The sequence below is a fragment of the Narcine bancroftii genome, chromosome 3 (genome assembly GCF_036971445.1).
Source record: "Narcine bancroftii isolate sNarBan1 chromosome 3, sNarBan1.hap1, whole genome shotgun sequence".
Lineage (NCBI taxonomy): Eukaryota > Metazoa > Chordata > Chondrichthyes > Torpediniformes > Narcinidae > Narcine > Narcine bancroftii.
Genome location: NC_091471.1, coordinates 178,145,682 through 178,167,716, shown reverse-complemented (window position 1 = coordinate 178,167,716; position 22,035 = coordinate 178,145,682). Strand labels below are relative to the sequence as shown.

Here is a 22,035-nt window from a genome sequence, read left to right as displayed (position 1 = left end):
AAAAAAATTCTACTGACAAAAAAATTAACGTACAATTCCCTTATTAAAGTTTAAAATTGATCAAAAACAATACCGTGGCCAACAGCATATACAAATGTACTGTTCACTTGCTTGGAAGTCCTTTGACTTTGATTCAGCTATTCAGCTAATGATTCAACTAAAATTAATGACCCAATTGAGAAAAAAATATTTATTCCTCAGCATTTTATCTGTTCAATTGTAAACATATCTGCATCACTATATTGCTTGCCACATTTTGCATTAATATTTATTGCTGAAGTGTGTATGCGTGTGTCTGTGTCCCAATCCAACAAACATTTTAAAACATCTGCACTTCAAATATAACCTCTTGGAGTTTCTCCAACAATTATAGACTTGTCTTCAGCTGTTAACTTCAACACTGGAATGCCTTCTCAAAACTTCAGCTTTCATTTTCCTTTCCTGCTTCTTCTCCTACAACCTTGACCAAATCTTTGGCTATCTTTTCAAATATCACATTAGCTTGCTATTAAATGAATTGCAGTGCAAACTGAAGGAGCTCCAAAGTTTGCACCCACTGACAAAAGTATCTGCTTATTTGTAGCATAGCTCAACAAAATTATATTTAAGCTTTCCAATCATATCTAAAATTGTATGCAGTTTTCCTGTTACAAACCTGCTTTTCTATCCTTTCCAAAAATGGGCGACTGAAACTCGAGACTTCTCTTCCATTTTCTATCTGTAACAAGTACCATTTCAGACCTGGTTTTACATTTCATCTTCACAATTCCATACAAGACATGAAAATAGCTCATCTTTTCCAAGTATGGTATCTGTCACCTATGGGGATTGGTGGATGCCGGTTAAGCACATTTTCCGGTTGCTTGAAACTTATTCTTATGATGCCTAATACACCTGCATTAAGAATTTAAAATTTAAAAGGCAAAAATACAGGACTTACATTGAACAAACTTCACTTGCATGAATATATAAACATTTAAGCATTTTACTTTATTTCAGTCATAATCTTTGAAACCATCGCTTTATCTGCTACCTCCTTCCCCTTCACAGAGCTACCCGAAAGACAAACAATAATATTATAGATAAAGCCTCTGACCGGGGCAACTCTGACTAAGCCGGGATAAGGAAACGCTTTAAAGGAGGCACCCCAAAGGTAAGTGGCAACAACCTGGGCGATGCCATTGCTGTTTCACACAATTTTATTCAAACAGCTGCTTCGAGCAAAGCATGACCAAGGCACTCTGCAGGCTGAATATTTACTCCCATCTTCAAAGATTTGTGTTACTTCAGAGAACATTTAATTTTAAAATTTTATACTTACTTTTTTTTTTAAACCTGTTATTTTATTCTTATTTATTCTAATTTATTTTCCTCTTTGTTTGCTAATTGCTTGAATTCTGGAAACCAAGCGTTTTACTGAATAACAATTTTGTTTGATATGGAGACTAGAGGTATATACACAACTGATGTAATTTATCTGTTCACTTTCTCTTGAAAAATTATTTCATGCCTCAACCATCTCCTTTGATATCCTGCAGTGCAAAACCCCTGGAGTCATTAACAGTAGATCCACTCTGGGTATTCCTGTTTACTTACAGCTTATTTTGTTCAAACAAAAGTGAAGCCCATCACATTCAAATGGAAGTTTTAACACCTTCCCCTCCAATGTAAAGAAATTGGACCTTTGACAAAAGATGCGCTGATTTGATAGGTTAGGTAAGTGATTGAGTGGTGCACGGTGTAAAGAATAGGGTTGAAAAAATTACATGTGTAGATTTTTTTTGGACTATTTTATTTAAATTTCCATACCTGTATTAATATCTATGAATAAAGAACAATATTTATATATTCAAATCAATTATACATGTTACACACCCCTCAGATCCCTCCAATCTCTTCTCCCCAAATAATAATAATCCCCAAAGAAAAAATGGAAAAAAGAAAAAAAATTAATAAAAGGAATTTAGTCAAAGAAAAGAAAGAAAGAAACAAACAAACAAACAAGGTTACCAAAATATCACCATCATTCACTCATCTTTGCCTTTGTAATATTATTCACTTATTTATCCAAGGAGTTAGTAAGGTTTCATGAGGTTTTGGGAAAACCCTTTATAAATTAATACCTACAATGTGCAAGTATGGGCATCAAATTTTCAAAAAAAAGTATCACATTTATTCCTTAGATTATATGTAATCTTCTCATGTGGTATACAACGATGTATTTCTGCATGCCATCTTTCCATTCCTAAATGGGAATCTGATTTCCATGTCACTGCTATACATTTTCTTGCAAGTGCCAATGCAATTTTCACAAATTCCTTTTGAAAAAATTCAATTTCAATTTTGGTCTTATCGATGAAATATTATCCACACATGCCTAGGCTTGACAATTTGGGCAGAGCATTTGTAATTTACTAAAATAACATCAAGCAAATAAAAATATTCATGCCAATTTAAAATCAGACATCTGAATAAGGAAATACAAATAGGTTCTTCGTAGACTGGAAGGCGTCAGATGTACTAATAAAGAAACAGCAGCAAGATCAGAGGATAAATAATTAATTGGGAGCTTCTGACATGGTATAGAGGTTTAATTTGCCCAAATGTAAAACACGTTTTGAGTTTGCCGAAATATTATGGATATACGAGTAAATAAAATTCGAATAATTAAAAATCACTTCAAACATTTACATAACAATTCCATTGGAGGAAATAGTTTAATGGGCATCTAAAGGAGCTTATTGAAACATATGTATAAACAGCTTTGAAAGAAGCATTCAGTATTGTCTTGCTTCGAACTTTTCAGAACTTGGAAGCCTTACATTTAATTTTTAAATCCCTCGTTCTACAGAACATTGAGACTTTTCATTGATATCAGGAGGAATGACTCGAACCACTACTTCAGAAGGATCTGAGAAATTGTTAGCTGCTAATCAGAATAAGATGCCTACAACTGGTGGGAAAAGAGGAGCCTGGCAAATAAAGATTTCTGATTTGACAATCTATTTTAAACATTTAAAAACCTGCACTCAAGTTCGAGCAGAAACATTACTTCAACATGCTGATGATACATCTGAATATTACAGTGCTTTTTATGAGATGCACTGACAAAAAGGTGTTTTCCTAAACAAGAGGTGAAAAAATTAAAAGTAAATTATGCCATCTCACATAGTTATACATCCATGAACTTGAGAGTCTTTCAACCAAGGCAAGACATGGTTTCAAAATGCATAGAGGAGATAAACAATGTATTTAAATGTTGTTCATGATATTTAAAGAATATATTTTATTTAGAATGCAAGTTAATTTTTCCAATCTCCAACAGTTATTTCATTTTCTTGTAATTATAGAGCATGGAAAGATGCACAACTCCTGCTTACCTTCTCTTCCTACTGATGTTTCTCCAAAAATGGGGAGGACGCTTGCCCTTCTAAAATCCATAACGAGAACAAGTAGATCCTGGAAGTTTGCATGTGCCATCTACTACTACCCATATCCGCTCCCCCCCCCCCCACCCCGCCCCTTCATTCAGTAATTTAACAATCATGCCAGTTTTAAAGAAGTCACAATTCAACACACTTAAAGATCACAAGGTCTATGTACATTGTAATAAAGAAAAGATAGAATTGAAGGAGTCCAAAGTCCAGTCATACATATTTTAGCAATTACACAACTCACGAACATCAAATTAATCAACAACAAATCCAAGCTGATAACACCAAAAAAAGTGGAACAGAGTTTGGGAAAATCATAGATTAGAAATTACTCCCCAAAAAAATGATGCATGCATACGTGTTTAAACTGGTTCGTTTTAAGCAATCATTTTGTTCTTGCTGCTGAGGTGAAAATCATCACAACCGCTTATATAGACTCTGGTCAGCTCCATATGAAATGAACATTGTAAACTACAGAGATGGCAAATAGGATGCAGAATAATTGACTATTCTTAGAAATTCTACAAATGGGTGGCGGATGAAACTCAAAAAAGAGAGAAATTAAATGTGTTTTACTTCAAGCCACAAATTCCAGGAAAGTCAGCTCAACTTGTCCATGCCAACCAAACTACTCTCACTAGTCTGCATTCTGCCTCTATCCCTCGGCACCTTTCCTTTCTATGTACTGTACGTATCTAAATGCCTTTCAAATGTTACAATTGATCCTCTTTCCACCATTTCCTAGTTCCACATACCCAATGTATGGAGAAAGTCTCTTAAATCTTTCCACTTTAAAACTATGGCCTTGAGTTTTAGATTCCCTACCCCGGCATAATGGATATGATGATTAACCTTATCCATGCCCCTCATGATTTTATAAACCTCCATGATCCCCCTTCACCTCTTAATTTTAGGGGAGAAAAATTCAAGCACTTCAAGCCAACCAGTCCCTGTAACATGATCATGATTCTCCTCTGCCCACTTTCCAGCTGAATCTCTTCTCTCGAGCTGAGTGGCCAAAGCTGCACAATTACTCCATGTGCCCATCCACTTCAGGCAGTCTCACCAAATTCTTGGTAACCCATAACATCTTAATTCCTGTACTCAGTGCCTTACCTATCAAGGCAAACATGTCAAGTGGCTTCTTCACTACCATCCACCTCCATCGCCACTTTCATCGAACACATCTGTTCTACAACAATCTCAGTGTCATTCACTGTGCAGGTCCTTCCCTGATTTAACCCACATGAAACACCTCACACTTGTCCAAGTTAAATTTCACCTGCCATTTCTTGGCCCATTTTCCCAGTTTATCTAAATCAGGGGTCTCAGGCTTGCGGCCCGCGGGCCAACTGCGGCCCTCGGGACAATAGTTTGTGGCCCCGCCTTAATATGAAAGTTTAATGTTAGTGTGGCCCGCGAGTTTGATATGAATGGCACTTTTCAGTGTTGTGTGCGGAGCTGAACGAACCTACCAATCACGGTGGGGTATATTGCTCTTGGGGGCGGGACATCGGCTGGGCTTATTGCGAATATAAGCATATTTGTGTGCATTTTCTATTTGTCATTATATGTACGCGGCACATGCGCAATTTCCGCGGCTGCTCCCGTTTCACGCGCTTCGGCGTCCAGTCTGAACCCGGAAGTTGTTGATCAGCGGGACAGAAAAAGAAGCGGAAAAGATGCATCGGCTAAACCTTGACCTGCAGTGCAACTCTGAACTCAAAACCAAGTTCAAGGGAGGTGAGTGGAAAAGCAGACAAGCTTGGGCAATTTTTGAGAGAATTGCCCCCCAGCTTCCCTGAGCTTTCCCGAATGTTCAAGCGGACCATGTGTCTTTTTGGGAGCACATACTTGCGCTAAAAGCTCTTCTCAACCTTGAACTTCAATGTCCAAGTACAGGTCCAGACTTACTGACGAGCATCTTCAAGCCCTACTGAGGGTCTCAACTGCCTCCTCCCTTAAGCCAAATGTGGCTTGGCTATGCGAGAGGAAGCGCTGCCAGATCTCTAGCAGTAAGAAGTAGGCAGAAGAAGACATGTTCATAACAGTTTATGTTCAATGTTCCATTCATGTTCAGAAAGTTAAAGGTTAAAGAACTGTTAATACAGACATTTGAATCTGAATAATAATTACATTTCTCCAATCAGTAACTATATGTGGCTTCTTCAGTCTTCTATATCTGCTGTATTATTATTATTTTCACTATTATTATTTTCATTTTATTTATTTATTACTGATTGATTTTATTTTTTTTCTTATGAATTGTTAATTTATTTATTTTTTCATCTTATTTTGTGTTATAAAATAAAAATAAAGACATTTGATAACATTGGAATGTTTTTGTAAGAGCTTCTCTTGTGGAAAACCTGATGCGGCCCAGCCTCACCCAGACTCTACCTCCAGTGGCCCCCGGGTAAATTGAGTTTGAGACCCCTGATCTAAATCCTGTCGCAATCTTCTATAACCTCTTCACTGTCCAATTGTTGTGAGTGAGGAAACAGGTTTGTTTGGTCTCAAAGGCAAGGACACTGGACACAGTTTTGATGGGGAAGGACTTTATTTATTGAAGTGATCGAAATGGTAACAGATACAGCACACACACTTATACAGTTTACAGCAGCCATGGGAAAGTAATTGTGGATAATTAATAACTAATGTGCGGAAAATAGGGTGGGAACAAAATATACACACACACATTCAAAAAACTTGTACATACAATAAACAAGGAAAAAAATTACTATGATGCCCCACCATCCCTTGATTCAGTGCAGGCACAGCTCTATGCTCCCAACCCTTTTAACAGTGCACATCTTACCAACAGTTTCTCCAGCACCCTTCCACATTTCTAGGCCTGGACTGAAGCAGGGTGGTCCCAAGATGACAAAGAGAGAGAGAACAAAGAACACATGGCACCTTTATAGCACTGAAGCATCCAGCCCAGGTCATTAACAGAGTCAATTGGCTCAGTTCATCCAATTTCAACAGCCAATGGCCCAAGGCCAAGTACAGGCAGGCTGGAGAGTCCAATGAAGGTAATTTACATGGGTGGGGCGGAACCAAACCTTAATTGGCAGCTGGTGTGTCCTCCAACTAGGTAGGGGGAAGAACCCTTCCCAGTTCACCATTATACAACCAATTTTGGTGTCATCTGCAAACCCATCAACCATGCCTTCTATATTGTCTTCCAAGTCATTCATCTGGAGGACAAACAACAATATTGGCACATCTCTGATCAGAGGCTTTCAATCAGAGTCACAACCCTCCACTTCAAGCCATTTCTGTATACAATTGATGAGCTCACCCAAATCCCATGTGATCTGACCTTCTAGTTCAACCAACCATATGGACAATGTCTATCATTCTGCCCATATCAATTTTCTTCAAAAAAAAGACACGATTTCCCACACAAAATCCATGACCATCCCTAATGAGTTCTTCCCCTTCCAAATGCAGGTAGACATGTCTCTCAGAATCCCTCCAATGTCTAGCCCATGACTGACAAAGTTCTCTGACTTACCCTTACAGGCCTTTTAAATTTAAGGATCAACATTAGCAACTTTCCAGTCTTCTGGCACCTCATGTGGGTTTAACAATAATGCAAATTTCTTCTAGAGCCCCCCCCCCATAGTCATATGTTTATGTGTTTTGAAGCCTCCAGCCCCTCTAGTCACAAGATTCACAAATAAATTGACCATTACAAATAAATGTATGGAAAACTTCATCTTCAAACTGAGCAAAATTATTACATTTACAATTTAATAACAATCTTCCCTCACCAGCAGAAAACTTACAATGTTCTCATTTTCAAATAGCTATGAAACTAGAAGATACCTCAATTTCAGAATTCATAGTTACCCTTCAGAGTACAAACTATTCTGAAAAGATTTTTAAAAATTACAGCATTTACACTGGTGTTTTGGCAAAATCTTTCAAGAAATTAGTGAGGCTTCATGGATTGTTTTGTCCAACAATTTTACAATCATTAAATTTCAGAGAACATCAAGTCTTAGCCTGCATACTTGGAAGTCTAAAAATTGTAATAAACTTTGTAACATCAATTATTTTCACCGAACAGTATACAAGCATTCTTGGTGTTTACAATATGTCAACAGTTTTAAAATTTTCACCATGTTAAAATGATGTCACCTTCATTCACATTTTATACTATCAAGAAAAGTAGCACAGTACAGAATATCTAGAAAACAGGCCATTAAAAATAATGAACAATTATCCCAAAGAACAGGTCAATGCATCTCAACCACAATTTTTTTAAAGAAGATATAAATAGAACCAGAGATCTAATAGAATGATGTTTTCACACAATTTACATTTAAAGCACTATAATTCCAAACATCAACAATACCTGCTGAATCTTCTTGGAATCTTTGAGAGGGCTTTCCTTGGCAGACATCCTCCCAAACAATTTCCACCCTGGAGTATTCTGCTCTAATGGTATTGGATCTTTGAATTTCTTTGCGAACAGATTCCTGAAATGCAGAAGCAGACTGCTATTAACTGGAATTCATCCAAGTTTTAAAAAGATGGTCAGCAGATGAGCCTTAGTACTCCATGGAGGATAAAAAAAAATCCTCTGCAGTACAGCAATTTAGAACAAGTTCCATCTGTTAAATAATATTGCCCTGCTGCTTACAGAAGAGTACCTTTTGAAAGGTATTATAATTTCCCCAGATTCACAAAGTAATAAATTCAAACAACTCCTGATAGTGAAATCCAAATCTAGGAATGAATCTAATGGGATTAGTAACTTGCAAGTAGTTTGGACCAGATGGGCTGAACAACCTCCCAAAAAAATATTTTAAGCAGGTCCTGTGAATAGTACAAACTAATAATGTTGAATTTTGATTTTTTTTTAAACTTTATTACTGTTGTAAAAACTGAGCACTGCATGACCTTTGGGGAATGCCTATGTTCTTTTCTGAACAGAGTCATGGGGTCCAATGCTCATCCAGCAGAGTATAGGACCTCACCCAAAAGGTTCTGTAACATTTTACAAGAGGCAAAATATCTCTTGCCAATTCCACAGCAGTAAGAACCTTATAACAATATATTTTTACACAAATGGCTAAATAAAGAATAAAAGGGTCTCATTATTGAACTAATTAATGCTGCAATATATTTTGCATAGGAATGGCTACTGGAGTAAAATAAATAAAGAATTTAAGCATATAAAAGCATCTCATTGCCATAGTTCTTTCTGTTCCATCGCAAGGTAATCACCAATTGATCCATTTAAGTTAAAGACCAATTTTAAACCAACTATTTCTACCAATTAAACAATACACCTCTTTATCCTTTTAACTATTACTTAAACAGAAAGAAATATAAATATACATTTTAATCAAAAGCAGAATCACACACGAGTTAACAAAATAAGCAGTGTTGGACAATATTATAGTTTCACATTTCAAGAAAGGAGCACTGCTTAACAGTTAGTGAACATAATTTCATTAAAAACTCAGAGGGAAAAGCAACTTATAATTTACTTTATCTTTTATATGCAGCCTCATACAGAAAAGTAAAAATAGCATCCAGTTATGTACAGTTACTAGGCATAATGTTGCAAATTGAGTCAAGTTAGCCATGTCTATTTATGGCCATCCCAATTATTTATTTCAATTCAATCACAGAAATATTTCATTTTACTATTAAACAATTCAAATATTGCACATCTTTAAAGCTTAAAACTTTATTTCAGGTTCATATTAAAATTGCTTTAACACATCTCAGGATCTTTCCACCAAAGTCAAGACAAAAAATGACACGTAGTTTGAAGGAGATCAGCTGCAGATTATGCAAACACATCGTTAGCCCTTTGCCAACAACAAACCTCCAGCCCATTCAGCAGATTTAATAGGGAAATGAACATTTTGCATTCACTAAAATATTATTACACAATCAATGTGTTGCATATCTCCAAGAACTCCATGCCCACATGGAAGAACAAAGGAGCAGAAATCAAAATCTCCAGTGTAACAAAAAAAGCAACAATTGCTTCATGCTGGATCCATTTCCATGGTCTGTCAATTTCAAACATATTTGTAAGAGCAGTTATATCTAAAATATTAATCTTGACCATTCCTTGCCAGCCATTCAGTGCAGTACAAGCACAAGGAATAACTGAATATGCACATCTCAAGGAGGTTCTAACTACAAAAGACCCTCCCACTGAAAGTAATTTTAAAATAAAAGCAATTCACAGATGTCAGATTACCATAAATCCTTTAAATCTCAATTTTTGAGAGAATGGAGGCTTTCTAGAATGTTTCAATATTCTAAATTCAGCAATTTGCATCTGTCTGTTGTGGCCCAAAAAGTAAAAGCAGCAGCAATGGAAATAAAACAGGAGCATAGAAACAGCTGCCATAACAAACCCTGCCCTTTGAGAATAAGGAAGTTGTATATTTAATTAATTTCCTGAAAACTCTCATTTGTAATAGCACAGTTATTCAAATACCAAGTGTTGTCAAACCTAAAAATGCAGATAATCAAAACAAGTTATTACTCGAATGAACAGTGCCCCATTCAGCAAGGTTTTTGACCACACTCCCACAGCATACCAAAAAAAACCCAAAACCCACAGTTAGTTACATCATTTCTCACCGAGCGATTTCCAGCTTTGTTTTTAATACCAGTGTTGAAGGATATAAATAAGATTTAAGTAAATATTTGATGTAAAATTCTAACCAATATTCTTCAAACAATTAGATTCACACACAGATATTTAAATTATTACAGGCCTTCCCCAGGTAATGAGAGATTTTTTTTTTTAAACTTTTTCCTCACAGAAATTCGCATTTTGTCTGCAAATCAGAAAAAAATACCTCAATAGTAATGAAAAGAGCATCATGAAAACCACACAAGACTTATAAAAACAATTACAATAATATGGTTAAGTGGACAGAGAGGAAACTGGTTTTGCTATTTATTGGAACAAATGTCCTCACTTGTAATAATATTATGAGAATTCATTTATATACAGAGAAGTCCATAACCCAGGAAGACCTAGTAATAGCAAGTCAAGAATAGAGGTCCCATGCACCACTACCCAAATTTAATTTCCGGTAGACAAGGGATTTGAATTGTTGCATCAAGTTACTTGGCCAGTAAATTAACTGCTCTCTCTCTTCCCACCCCCCCCCAACGGTAACTTTACTGTCCCATCATAAACAGAGGACAGCAAAGTGAAATTTAAAGACTTGAGGCTTTGAGAAATCCCTTTCTGTTTTCTGATCAAAAACCCTTGGCAACCTAATTTTGCCAACAAGCATTAATCAATGAAGGATGTAGGAATAAAGTGGACAAATTGAATTGGAATAATTAATTCAGTTTATGATAAATCCCATCAGACTGAATGCTGCTTCTTTATTAAATTTTGCATTAAACTCAAGTTGTAAAAATCCTCAACCGAGCTTTAGTTTGGGCACTCCAGAACTACTTTACTTTCTAGCCCTCTTATTAGATTTACCTCATGCCAAGTTTCAATTATGGCAAGAATTTGAACAGAAACAATTCCAAGGATATCTACAAACTTTTGAAAACTGGTGCCAAAGTTGCTCAGTGAATTTAACAAAATATTTTGAACTTCGAAAATATTTACAAAGTTTTGATTCAGCAGCCTGGGTTATTTAGGCCTCATACTCACCAGCAATGAAACAAATGAAAATAAAATGCTGGATGCAATTACCTGGGAGGAGTATTTCACCATAAGCACCTCTCAGAATTCTTTGTTTAGACATACCAGTGGCCTAAAAAAAAAGACGATCAAATATCCAAGGTGACCACACATAGGTGGTAACATTATTCCGAGCCAGAGTGAAAAGGAACATAGTTGCATGAAGTTTGCTCAACTCCAATTCATTGGGAGAGACAGCTAACAACAGGTATTTTAATAGTTTACCAAAGATAATTTCAACAACTGCAACATTTATTCAACACGATAAACATGCACAGCCAATAAATTCAAAAAATACAAAGCTTTATTAAATTGACACTGGAAATGCAATTTGGAAATGGTTACTCTCCCTTCAGTATCCAACTAGAATGAAGGAGGAAACTGGCTCTACCAGGGGTTTCAACCAGATCTAGATGAAATTGAGCATAAACTCTGCTCCTCATTTCCTACCCATTTCACCCTTCAAATTCCTATTCATAAATGTTGACTGTACATCTGCACAAGGTGACAACATTATTTTACCCCCCCTCCCCCCACGATTTCATATTAGTTTTGATAGCAATCTATTCTGTTGGTGTCAAATTCATTCCACATTTTCTCCAAACTAACGCAGATTGCAGAATTATTATTAGAGTACATACATGATATCACACTCAAATCAGATATTCTTTTTCCTGCGGGTGAGGCAGAATTACAACTTCTTCACGGTGCGAAGAAGAAAACACAACATACTCATGTAATCAAAAAGTGACGTTAACAAACTGACTGTGAAATACAAAAACAATGAAGTGCAAAGTAAGACTCCTTAAATTAGTCAGATTGAGTTTATTGTTAAGGAGTCTGAGAGTGGAGGGGTAGCAGCTGTTCCTGAACTTGGTGGTGTGAGTCTTGTGGCACCAATACTCTTTCCTGATGGCAGCAGTGAGAACAGAGCATGTGCTGGGTGTGGATCCTCGATGATTGCTGCTGCTCTCCGACGGCAGTGTTTCCTATAAAAGTTCTCAGTGGTAGGGAGGGTTTTGCCTGTGATGTCCTGGGCTGTGTCCACTGGAAGGCTTTATGCTTATGGGTTTTAATGTCCCCATACCAAACCATGATGCAGCTAGTCAGCACACTTTCCACCACACACGTCAAATTTTGCCAGGATCTCCAATGTCGTACCAAACCTTCGCAAACTCCTGAGGAAGTGGAGGCATTGACGCACTTTCTTCTTGATGCCATTAGATCCTCCGAGATAGTGACTCTTAAGAATTTAAGCTCACATTCTCCACCACTGATCCCTATATCGTACATCTCTGGTTTTCCTTTCCTAAAATCAACAATTAGCTTCTTGGTTTTGCTGACATTGCATGTGAGGTTGTTGTTCATGTGCCATTCAGCCAAGTTTTCAATCTCCCTGCATGCTGACTCATCACCCCTTTTTATACATCCCACTACTGTGGTATCCTCAGTGATTTTGTAGATGGGGCAACCTGAAGATGCTGTTAAAAATATTGTATTCCAGCTATTATTGGGGGGAAAAAAATTCCATTAGATTTCCTAACTTAATTGTGCTTGGAAAAAGGGCATTTGTAAATCTCTAGTTTAGTCTAGTTATTTAAAAGTCAATATAACTGCTTTCATGTTAATAGGGCTTTTTAAAAAAATCTCACGCACATCAGATAGCAACAGTAAAGACAAAAGATATTTGCCCTGATTCTTGAAAGCAGCAATATCCAATCTAGTTTATGTGAAACTCCGTCTGGATGGAGAGAATGCGAATGATGGTAGGAACTTAGTGAGACTTTAAGTTCATGGCAATGATTTTAGAAAGTGAAATAAATTACTATATTTGGCATGCCAGCTAACCTGCTGTACTATCCTGGGAATCTCCAGGGTACTTCGATATCCTGAAACAAATGGTCTATGTCTTAAGGTGTTTATAGAGCATTAGAATGAGGTGTTTGGGGGCGGGGGGGGGGGGGGGTGGGGGGGGGAGGGGTGATGGGGAGCAGGGTGAATGATATTTTACATGAGGAATTCATTTAAAATTATTGGAAATATTACTCCATGCTGTCCGTTCAAATATATTGAAGACTTGTGAATCTTAATCTTTCTGGAAGCTTTTATAAATACCAGTAACATTAAATAAATAATCTGTCATTTATAAATGACAAATAAATTCATTTTGAAAGAGACATAACTGATCGCAATTCACAGAAAATTGAAGTCCTCTATTGGGCTGAGCTTCAACATTCTGTAAATATTCAGTACTTCATAATTCAAGCTGATGTCCTCAATTTTACTAACCTTTAAAACTATTACCAACAGTTAAAGTTGTAAACATTTTATGAAACAGCCTTAAACTGGAACAGACTTTGCACATCTTCCAAGAACCAACATCCCTTCAGCTATCAGGAGAAAAGAGATGCAGATGTTTTGTTCCCTGATATTTGAAATAAATATCAGGCAGCAAAACAAACTTTAGAATTTCTGCAAGATTTAGAACATTTGTACAGTTAAAAGAGAAAAGGCTGAAAGAACAAAAAAAATCAGTAAAATGAAACAGGTGCAATCAAATCACAGCCTGACCATCCAAATTGAACCTACCAATGTCTCAATACATGTCTGATCTGCGATGAATGCAAATCTGATGAAACAGAGGCTGGCATCAGAATGGACAGCGCTGGTTCTGTACAGTACTATACCAAGATTAGGATGGCATTGCTGTGCATCTTTCATTCTTGATCAATATTCAGCATTGCACAAAAGCTTATTCTGAGTTTTCCTTTCGCAATTATTTGGGTGAGGCGGTCTTTGACGGGTCGGCAGCAGCAGTGAGGCTTTGGCGAGGCGGCCTTCGATGGGTCAGCAGTGGCAGGGAGCCCAACCTGGACACGGTGAGGCCAGAGGCAGAGAGCCCGACCCGGACAGGGCAAGGCCCAGTGAGAGCAACAGCGAAAGCAAGTTCAATTTTTGATTTTTGATATTTTAATAATTAGAATAAGAATTAAAATTAGAATTAAGAATTAGAATTAAACTTAGAAGATGCACAAATTTCAGTGATCTCCTGAAGCTCTGCTTGATTGCCATTAGGGAGTTAGGGAGGAATTTTCCAAAGTTTTTCCTGAAATTGGCTAAAACAGGCTTTTTCTTTGGTTTTGTGCCTCCTCCAGGAGCCACATTACCAGCATATTAGGACAGAGAGTCATAATAAATCCAAAAGGAGCAGTAGTGTTAGATGGAGAGAAATAGAAATAAAGAGAGTGAGCTGGGACTCCCATACCGTAAAAGGGCTGGATGGCTTGGAGTTTGTAAAATGTGTTCAGGAAAGTTTTCTAAATCAATATATAGAGGTACCAACGCAAGAGGATGCAACACTTGCTCTCCTATTAGGGAACCAGGCAGGTGACAGAAGTAGATGTAGGTGAACATTTTGGGTCCAGTGACCATAATGTCATTAGTTTCAAGTTAATTATGGATAAAGATAGGTTTGGTCCTTGAGTTGAGATTCTAAATTGGAGAAATGCCAATTTTGTGGAAATGAGAAAGGATCTAGGCAGTGTAGATTGGAATAAGTTGTTTTCTGCAAGAATGTGTTCAATAAGTGGAAGGCCTTCAAAGGTGAAATTTTGAGAGTGCAGAGCTTGCATGTTCCTGTCTGGATTAAAGACAATGCTAACAGGCATAGGGAACCTTGGCTTTCAAGGGAAATTGGTGATCTGATTAAGGTGTAAAACAGGTATAGGCCATAAGGAGCAAATTAGGTACTAGAAGAATATAGAAAATATTTAAGAAAGAAATTAAGAAGTGCTTTGGCAGATAACCTGAAGGTAAACCCGAAGGGGTTCTACAAGTATGTTAAAAGTAAAAGGATAGTTAGGGACAAAATTGGTCCCCAAGAAGAGCAGAGTGGTCATCTAGGTGTGGAGCCTCACGTGATGGGGGAGATCTTAAAACTGTTTTTTTGCATCTGTATTTACTAAAGAAACTGGCAGAGTGAAAAGGAAGAGAGGGAAACAAGCATTAGTGGCATGGAACATATCATAATTAAAGATGCGGAGGTGTTTGCTGCCTTACGGCAAATAAATTTAGATAAATCCCCCAGGCCTGACATGGTATTTCCTCAGACCTTAAGGAGACTAATGTAGAAATTGTAGGAGCCTTGGCAGAAATATTTAAAATGTCTTTAGCCATGGGTGAGGTTCCGGAGGATTGGAGGGTAGCTCGTTGTTCTGTTGTTTAAAAAAAGGCTCCAAAAGTAAACTAGGAAATTACAGACCAGTGAGCCTGACGTCAGTATGAGGTAAATTATTCGAGAGGGTTCTGAGAGATCGGATATACAAGTATTTGGTCAGCCAAGAGCTGATTAAGGATAATCAGCATGGCTTTGTGTGTGGTAGGTAGTGTTTAACCAGTCTTAGAGAGTTTTTTTGAGGTTATCAAGAAAATAGATGAAGGAAAGGCTATGATGTTGTCCACATGGACTTTAGTAAGGCCTTTGACAAGGTCCCACATAGGAGGTTCATTCAGAAAGTTCAGGCACTAGATATCCATGAGGTTGTAAATTGAATTTGAAATTGGCTGAATGGGAGAAGATAGAGAGTGGTAGTGGATGACTGCTTCTCAGACTGGAAGCCCGTGATTAAGTGCTTCAGGGATCAGCGCTGGGACCATGTTGTTTGTTGTCTTTGTCAATGATCTGGATGATAATGTGCTAAATTGGATCAGCAAGTTTACTGATGAAACTAAGATTGTGAACAGTGAAGAAAGCTTTTAAAGCTTGCAGAGGGATCTGGACCAACTGGAAAAATGGGCCAGAAAATGGCAGATGAAAATTAATGCGGCAAGTGTGAAGTGTTGCATTTTAGAAGGACAAACCAAGAAATGATATACACAGTCAATGGTAGGGCACTGAGGAAAGGGAATAAAGGGATCTGGGAATACAGATACACAATTCCCTGAAAGTGGCATTACAGGTTGACAGAGTTGTGAAGAAAGCTTTGGGCAACTTGGCCTTCATAAATCAAAGTATTGAGTACAGGAGTTGGGATGTTTTAGTGAGGTTGCATACGATATTGGTGAGGCCAAATACGGAGTATTGCGTGCAGTTCTGGTCACCAAACTACAGGAAGGTTATCAGTAAGATTGAAAGAGTGCAGAGAAGATTTACTATGATGTGGCTGGGTTTTCAAAAATTGAGGTACAGGGAAAGATTAAACAGGTTAGGATTTTATTCCTTGGAGTGTAGAATGAGGGGAGATTTGATAGAGGTTTACAAAATGATGCAAGGTATAGATAGTAAATGCAAGTAGGCTTTTTCCACTTAAATTAGGAGAAATAAATACAAGAGAACATGGCTTTAGGGCAAAAAGGGAAAGGTTTGGGGGGAATATTGGGGGAACTTCTTCACAGAGAGTGGTTGGAGTATAGAATGAGCTGCCATATGATGTGGTGAATGCAGGCTCAAGCTTAAGTTTTAAGAATAAATTGGATAGATACATGGATGGAAGAGGTCTGAAGAATTATGGAATGGGTGCAGATTAGTGGGACTAGCAGAATGATGTTTCAGCACAGACTGGAAGGGCCAAATGGGCTGTTTTCTGTGTTGTAGTGTTCAATTATTCTATTTTATCTTCAAACAGATCAGTAATAATGTTTTGATTGCTATTTGTTTATCTTTTTTACTATTGCAATGGCAGCTATTGCTTGGGAAATAATTTAATGGACTTAGGCATGTCTAGTTTGGTTGGCTGTGATCAGGTGACATTTAAACTATGCATCTCATCAGGCCTCTCATAGTGAGTCATCATGAGGTACTTCTGCACCCTCTTGTGGTAGTTTTATTATGTCTTAGTGAAACAATGTTTGGGAAACATTTTCATTCACTGATTTGATAAACTTAATTGCAAAAGTGAATCATTAGAATTTACATTTTAAAAACTGTTCAGCTATTCAAATAAACTAATTAGCTAAACCTGGAGACAGTTGTAGAATGCAGAATCAGACCCTTCAGCTCAATACATCTATGGCAACCCTTTTGCTCATTTAGACTAAATTCATCAGTCCTTTATTCTTTTATACCTTGCCTATTCAAGTGTCCGTCCAAATGCCTGCGATTGTATCAGATATTTGGCATCTAGTTCCAAATATCAGTAATTGTGTAAAACTGTGTAAAACTTTGCTTCAAATCCCCATGAAAACTCTTTCCTATCACCTTAGCCAAACACCCTCATGATTTAGATAACCCTGCTATGGAGGGGGGAAAAAAAGGAAAAAGTTAGTCTAGCCTGTCTCATCTCTCCCCATTACCAAAACCCTCAAATCCAGGCAATATGTGGCGAATCTCCTCTACATTCTTTCCAGCACAACTATGTCCTTCCAATAGTCCAGTGACCAGAATTACACAGAAAAACTTCAAGTACAAGCTAACCAGTGCTTGATAAAAGCACACATAACATCTCAACTCTCATATTCTATGCTCTAACCTGTAAAGGCAAGCACGCCACATGCCTTCTTCACCAGCCTATCTACCTAGGTTGCCATTTTCAGTGAACCATGTAGAACTATGATCCCTCTGTCTGATCATCCAAATTTGTTGGCACTTTAGCATTTCCTTCCACCTTCTTCCCCTAGTTGTATCACTTCACACGTGCCAGAATTATGTTTCATTTGACAACATTTTGTCCATTTTTTCATCTAATATCTGGCTGTAATCTTAGACAACCTATCTTGTTATCCACATCACCAATAGTCTTCCCACACATAATTATTCCAGATAGATTTATAGAAGATACTGGGATTCTCAATAAATGCAGATCTTTGAAAAAGTTAAAATGAAACAACCAACCATCAATATCCAATAATCTTCAACGTATGAAAATTTCCCCAATTTAATGATTTTTTTTGTAACTGTGGCCCATAAAAATGAATAATAATGATGAAGAATTTATGAAAAGAGAACAATCCAGCAAGTTTCAAAAGGCAAAAAGTATATAAATATTTCCTGCATTAATTCAATATCAATTGTTTACTCACCAACTATGGCTAATAGTCAAACCACAAACCCAATTGTCCTGAAGATGGCAGTAGCTTTCTTCAAGATCACCACAACTGTTGTTAGAACATTTAAATACTTTAACGCAGTGTCATGGATGGAACAATGACTTGCAACATGGAGGCTATATTTGCATAATTTTGCTGAACATTTCCTGTTGTTGTGGATTGTAGGGGGAAAACAGATGCTACATCATCCTCAACTTCCACTTTGCTCTCCTTCAATGCATGCACTATATGCAAGTGAAATCATTCTCAGGAGACTCAGGAAATTTGAATTCAAATACACAAACTATTTTGTAGTTATTTATGCATTGTATTTTTTTTAAATTCAGACATTGTCTATTGGATTTGCCTCATTATCTTGATGACTTCACCAAAAATAAGTTAGAAAAAATCTTCACCTAAGTGACACATTATCAGTCATGTTGTGGAATTCTAAAAATTGAGAACTGAGCCAAGACCAACAAAAGGATCTCAATATTTCAACAATTCCCTGAGATAATGTCCAGTGAATACATCCAGTTAAGGTCAGTGAATACATCTCCCGATACATTTCGTAGCTTGTCACACAACTAAAACTTTTTCTTTTAAACTTACAATTGACTTCAACTTTGATTTTCATTGTCCTTGTATCATACCTTATTTTTCTTTGCAGCACCCTTTCTAATATTCTATAACCATGCCAACTGACTTATGATTTCAATTACCTGACCACGCATGTCTTTATTTTGGTTGTGTTTATATTTTAGTGGTCTAATGAAGTAAAAGGTGGTAGAGAAATAAAATGTACAAAGGCTGAGCACAAGGAATTCTCCAAAGTAAATTAAATTTCAAACAAGGTCAACCATCTCTTTCAGATGGGGTTAGAAAACAAGGTACCATACTGAACAAGTAGTAATATGGCAAAAGCAAACCTTGGTGATGCATCAGATTGGGCTAGAAATTAGAAAAGTCAGGAAATCAAAATGTGAAATGAATAAATTGCAGCTTTATTTACATTTAAAATAAATACATTTAAATAAAAATATTCTTTGTACAAACATGGAGATGGAAAAGAAGGAAAAAAAACAAGAGAATTACTACAAACAGTTCAACAAAATCCAAAAGATCTAAGATATTTCAGATGTTCATTTGCTATATTTTCAGAAAATGAAGGTTTTCTCACTATAAAGTGAGAAACACAAGTGAATGTTCTATCTAAATTCTGTTGAATAAGAATCTTTGACAATCCAATAAACACATCAAGCTTTCCAATTCTTAGATACATGTCAGTATAGTTAATTAAAAGTAGTAATTCACATTTTAATCCAAATTTAATAAGTTTATAGCCTAATGGTACACTTGGCTTCTAGAATTCCAATAGTACAATTATCTTACTGATTGCTGCTAAAGAGCCCACATGGTCCACCGTGATTATTTCTTGCATTCTGAATGACAAAGACATTCCTTGTAAAATTCAGTATGGATAATACACACTGCCATTATGTTAAAAATCAAAATACACCTCTATCAAAGCCACTCCGTTCTTCACTTCTCATATAGGAGATTAAACCTTACCAGTTACAGTAATATAAAACTATCAATTATCAAAGCACTAATGGAAAGACCCATCAACACAATGAAGTCGTATTTATTTAACAATAGCGTTGTCAAGCGCTCAGTTTAGATTCTACCAGGACAACTCAACATCGTCGTTACAACCTTGAATGGAAAGAAATGAATACAAACATGAAAGTAGGAGTGAATACTGGAAGTCAAATGAAAGCAATCTTATAAAATAATCTAAAAAAAAATCACCCTTGAGATCAAGGGAGCATTTGACAGAATGCAGAACCAGGAAGCCATAGCGTGACTGAAATGAATAATATCACAAGACAAATAACTCACAAATGACAAGAGTTTACTTGAAATTGTCAGAAATCAATCACATTAACATTAGCACTGAGAAAGTGGTCATTAGAGCAACAAACTCAACCCAAGTATCTTCAGTTGCAACAATCTTCCTTCCAACAGATGAATCTCAATGTTAACAAATAGAGCCGATTTAATAAAATTACAATTCCGCCCAAAGATATAGTCTAAGCATCTCACCAGAATTACAATACCAAGATTACCAATGAATCTCCTGTCCATTACCAACAAGAAGGAAGTCTCAAGAAGGAAGTCACCAGAAAAGGTTCCCATTACCCCAATCAATCTCTTCACCTTCAGGGTGAAGGTACAAAAGCCTGATGTCTAACATTTTTAGATTCAAGAACCACTTCCCCTCCACCCCCCAAACAGCTACTTGGCTCTTGAACATCCCGACCCCATATTACCCAAACTCCAACCACAAAATATTCCAGGATTACCAAAAGATCTGTCTACACTAGTCAAATGTCACTTTTTTTGCATTATCTACAATTGTGAATATTATATTTATTATTTCTTGGCATATTGAGGTAATTTAATTTATACTATTTTGGTTGGTGAATCTTAAGCACTCATTTGGCCAAAGCAAGAATTCTGGTGCACCAGTATATTGTACACATTTCATCTTCACCACCAATGACTTAACAAAACCCCAAGAGGACTAGTCACCAAAATGCTGAAGGAACCAAATCAAATTCATTTGTCCATTAAGGCACCACTCAACCTTCCAGCATCGAGAAGGCATCAGAGTGCAATGAAATACTCCCCATCCTGGTCAGATGGGCACAAACAAAACAATACTCAAGGACAATACACTCTATTGGCAATTCATTCAATAACCTACATGTCCAACCCCTCCAAAACAATATTTTGTTTTACTATATTGTTACTATCCCATTTATAAATATATTTCTAATCACTCCTCAAACATTTTGATATATTGTGTCCAAGAAGACCATCTCCTTAAATGTATTGAGCAATACATGGTGGACAAATGGAACAAGCTGCCACATAAAGTGGTAGAGGAATGTACACAAGTTCTCTTTAAGAAAAACTTGGATAACAACATTGATGAGAGGGAATTGGAGGGACGTGGACAAAATGTAGGTAAGTGGAACCAAGCACGTTGTTTGCCAGAGACAAGCTGATTCAGTGATTCTGTTTCCATGCTGCAAGACTCTGACTTGACCTCCACAGCTTCATCATGACCGAACAAATTTCTCATCCAACTTTTGCATTTTTCCTACATAGGTTAACCTGAGTGCTTCTGCATTATCCTCATTTCTTTTTTTAAGTGGAGTCACATTTTTTATTCTACGATTTGCAGGAATCATTTCATAATCAATAGAATTTTCAAAGATGACAAAATGTAAGAACCATTTCCACAGCCATCTCCTTCAGTGGTCAGAGGATTTAAAGGCTTTCTGACTCATGAATTTTCCCAGCACACCTTTTTTTTTTTTTTAAAAGGAACACTAATTTAATTCAATTCCTCCTTTTCATTCGATTCTTAATTTCCTTCCATTACTTTGGAATTATTAATGTGGTCTTACATCAAGACATGACAAATTATTTGTTTAAATACCCTGTCATTTCTTTGTCTTCCATTACAAGTTCTTCCTTTTTTCACTATAAAGCACTTAAATTTGTCTTACTAATTTTACATGTAAAAGTTTTATTTTCTGTAATTGTTATTATCCTTGCAATTTTATTCTAGGAACCCATTTTAGTTCTCTTCTACATTTCAGTCTTCTTCTGGAATTCTAACTGTTCACAATCCTCAGGTGCAATACTTGTCCTGGCAGCAATTCATGATTCCTAGATACTTATAATAGCCTTAATTTATTTTATTCGACATCATTGAGTTGCTTTTCTTTTTGATAGCAGAAACTAATGTACAACTAATGTAATCATGCATTCATTCCTTCAGTGCAAGCTATTGTCCTTCAGCATCAT

At 36.7% G+C, this 22,035-nt stretch overlaps 1 protein-coding gene across 4 annotated transcripts in view; it reads right to left on the bottom strand.

Moving 5' to 3' along the window:
• Positions 1-22,035, bottom strand: part of LOC138757894 (TBC1 domain family member 14-like) — a 95,356-nt gene that overhangs the window by 59,502 nt on the left and 13,819 nt on the right. For all 4 annotated transcript variants that reach the window (XR_011353953.1, XM_069925980.1, XM_069925981.1 and 1 more), the window contains exon 3: positions 7,801-7,924. Coding sequence is in view for 3 of the 4 variants with exons in the window: in XM_069925980.1 (XP_069782081.1) it covers positions 7,801-7,924 (124 nt within the window). In the remaining variant the exon portion in view is untranslated. The remainder of the gene's footprint in view (positions 1-7,800; positions 7,925-22,035) is intronic.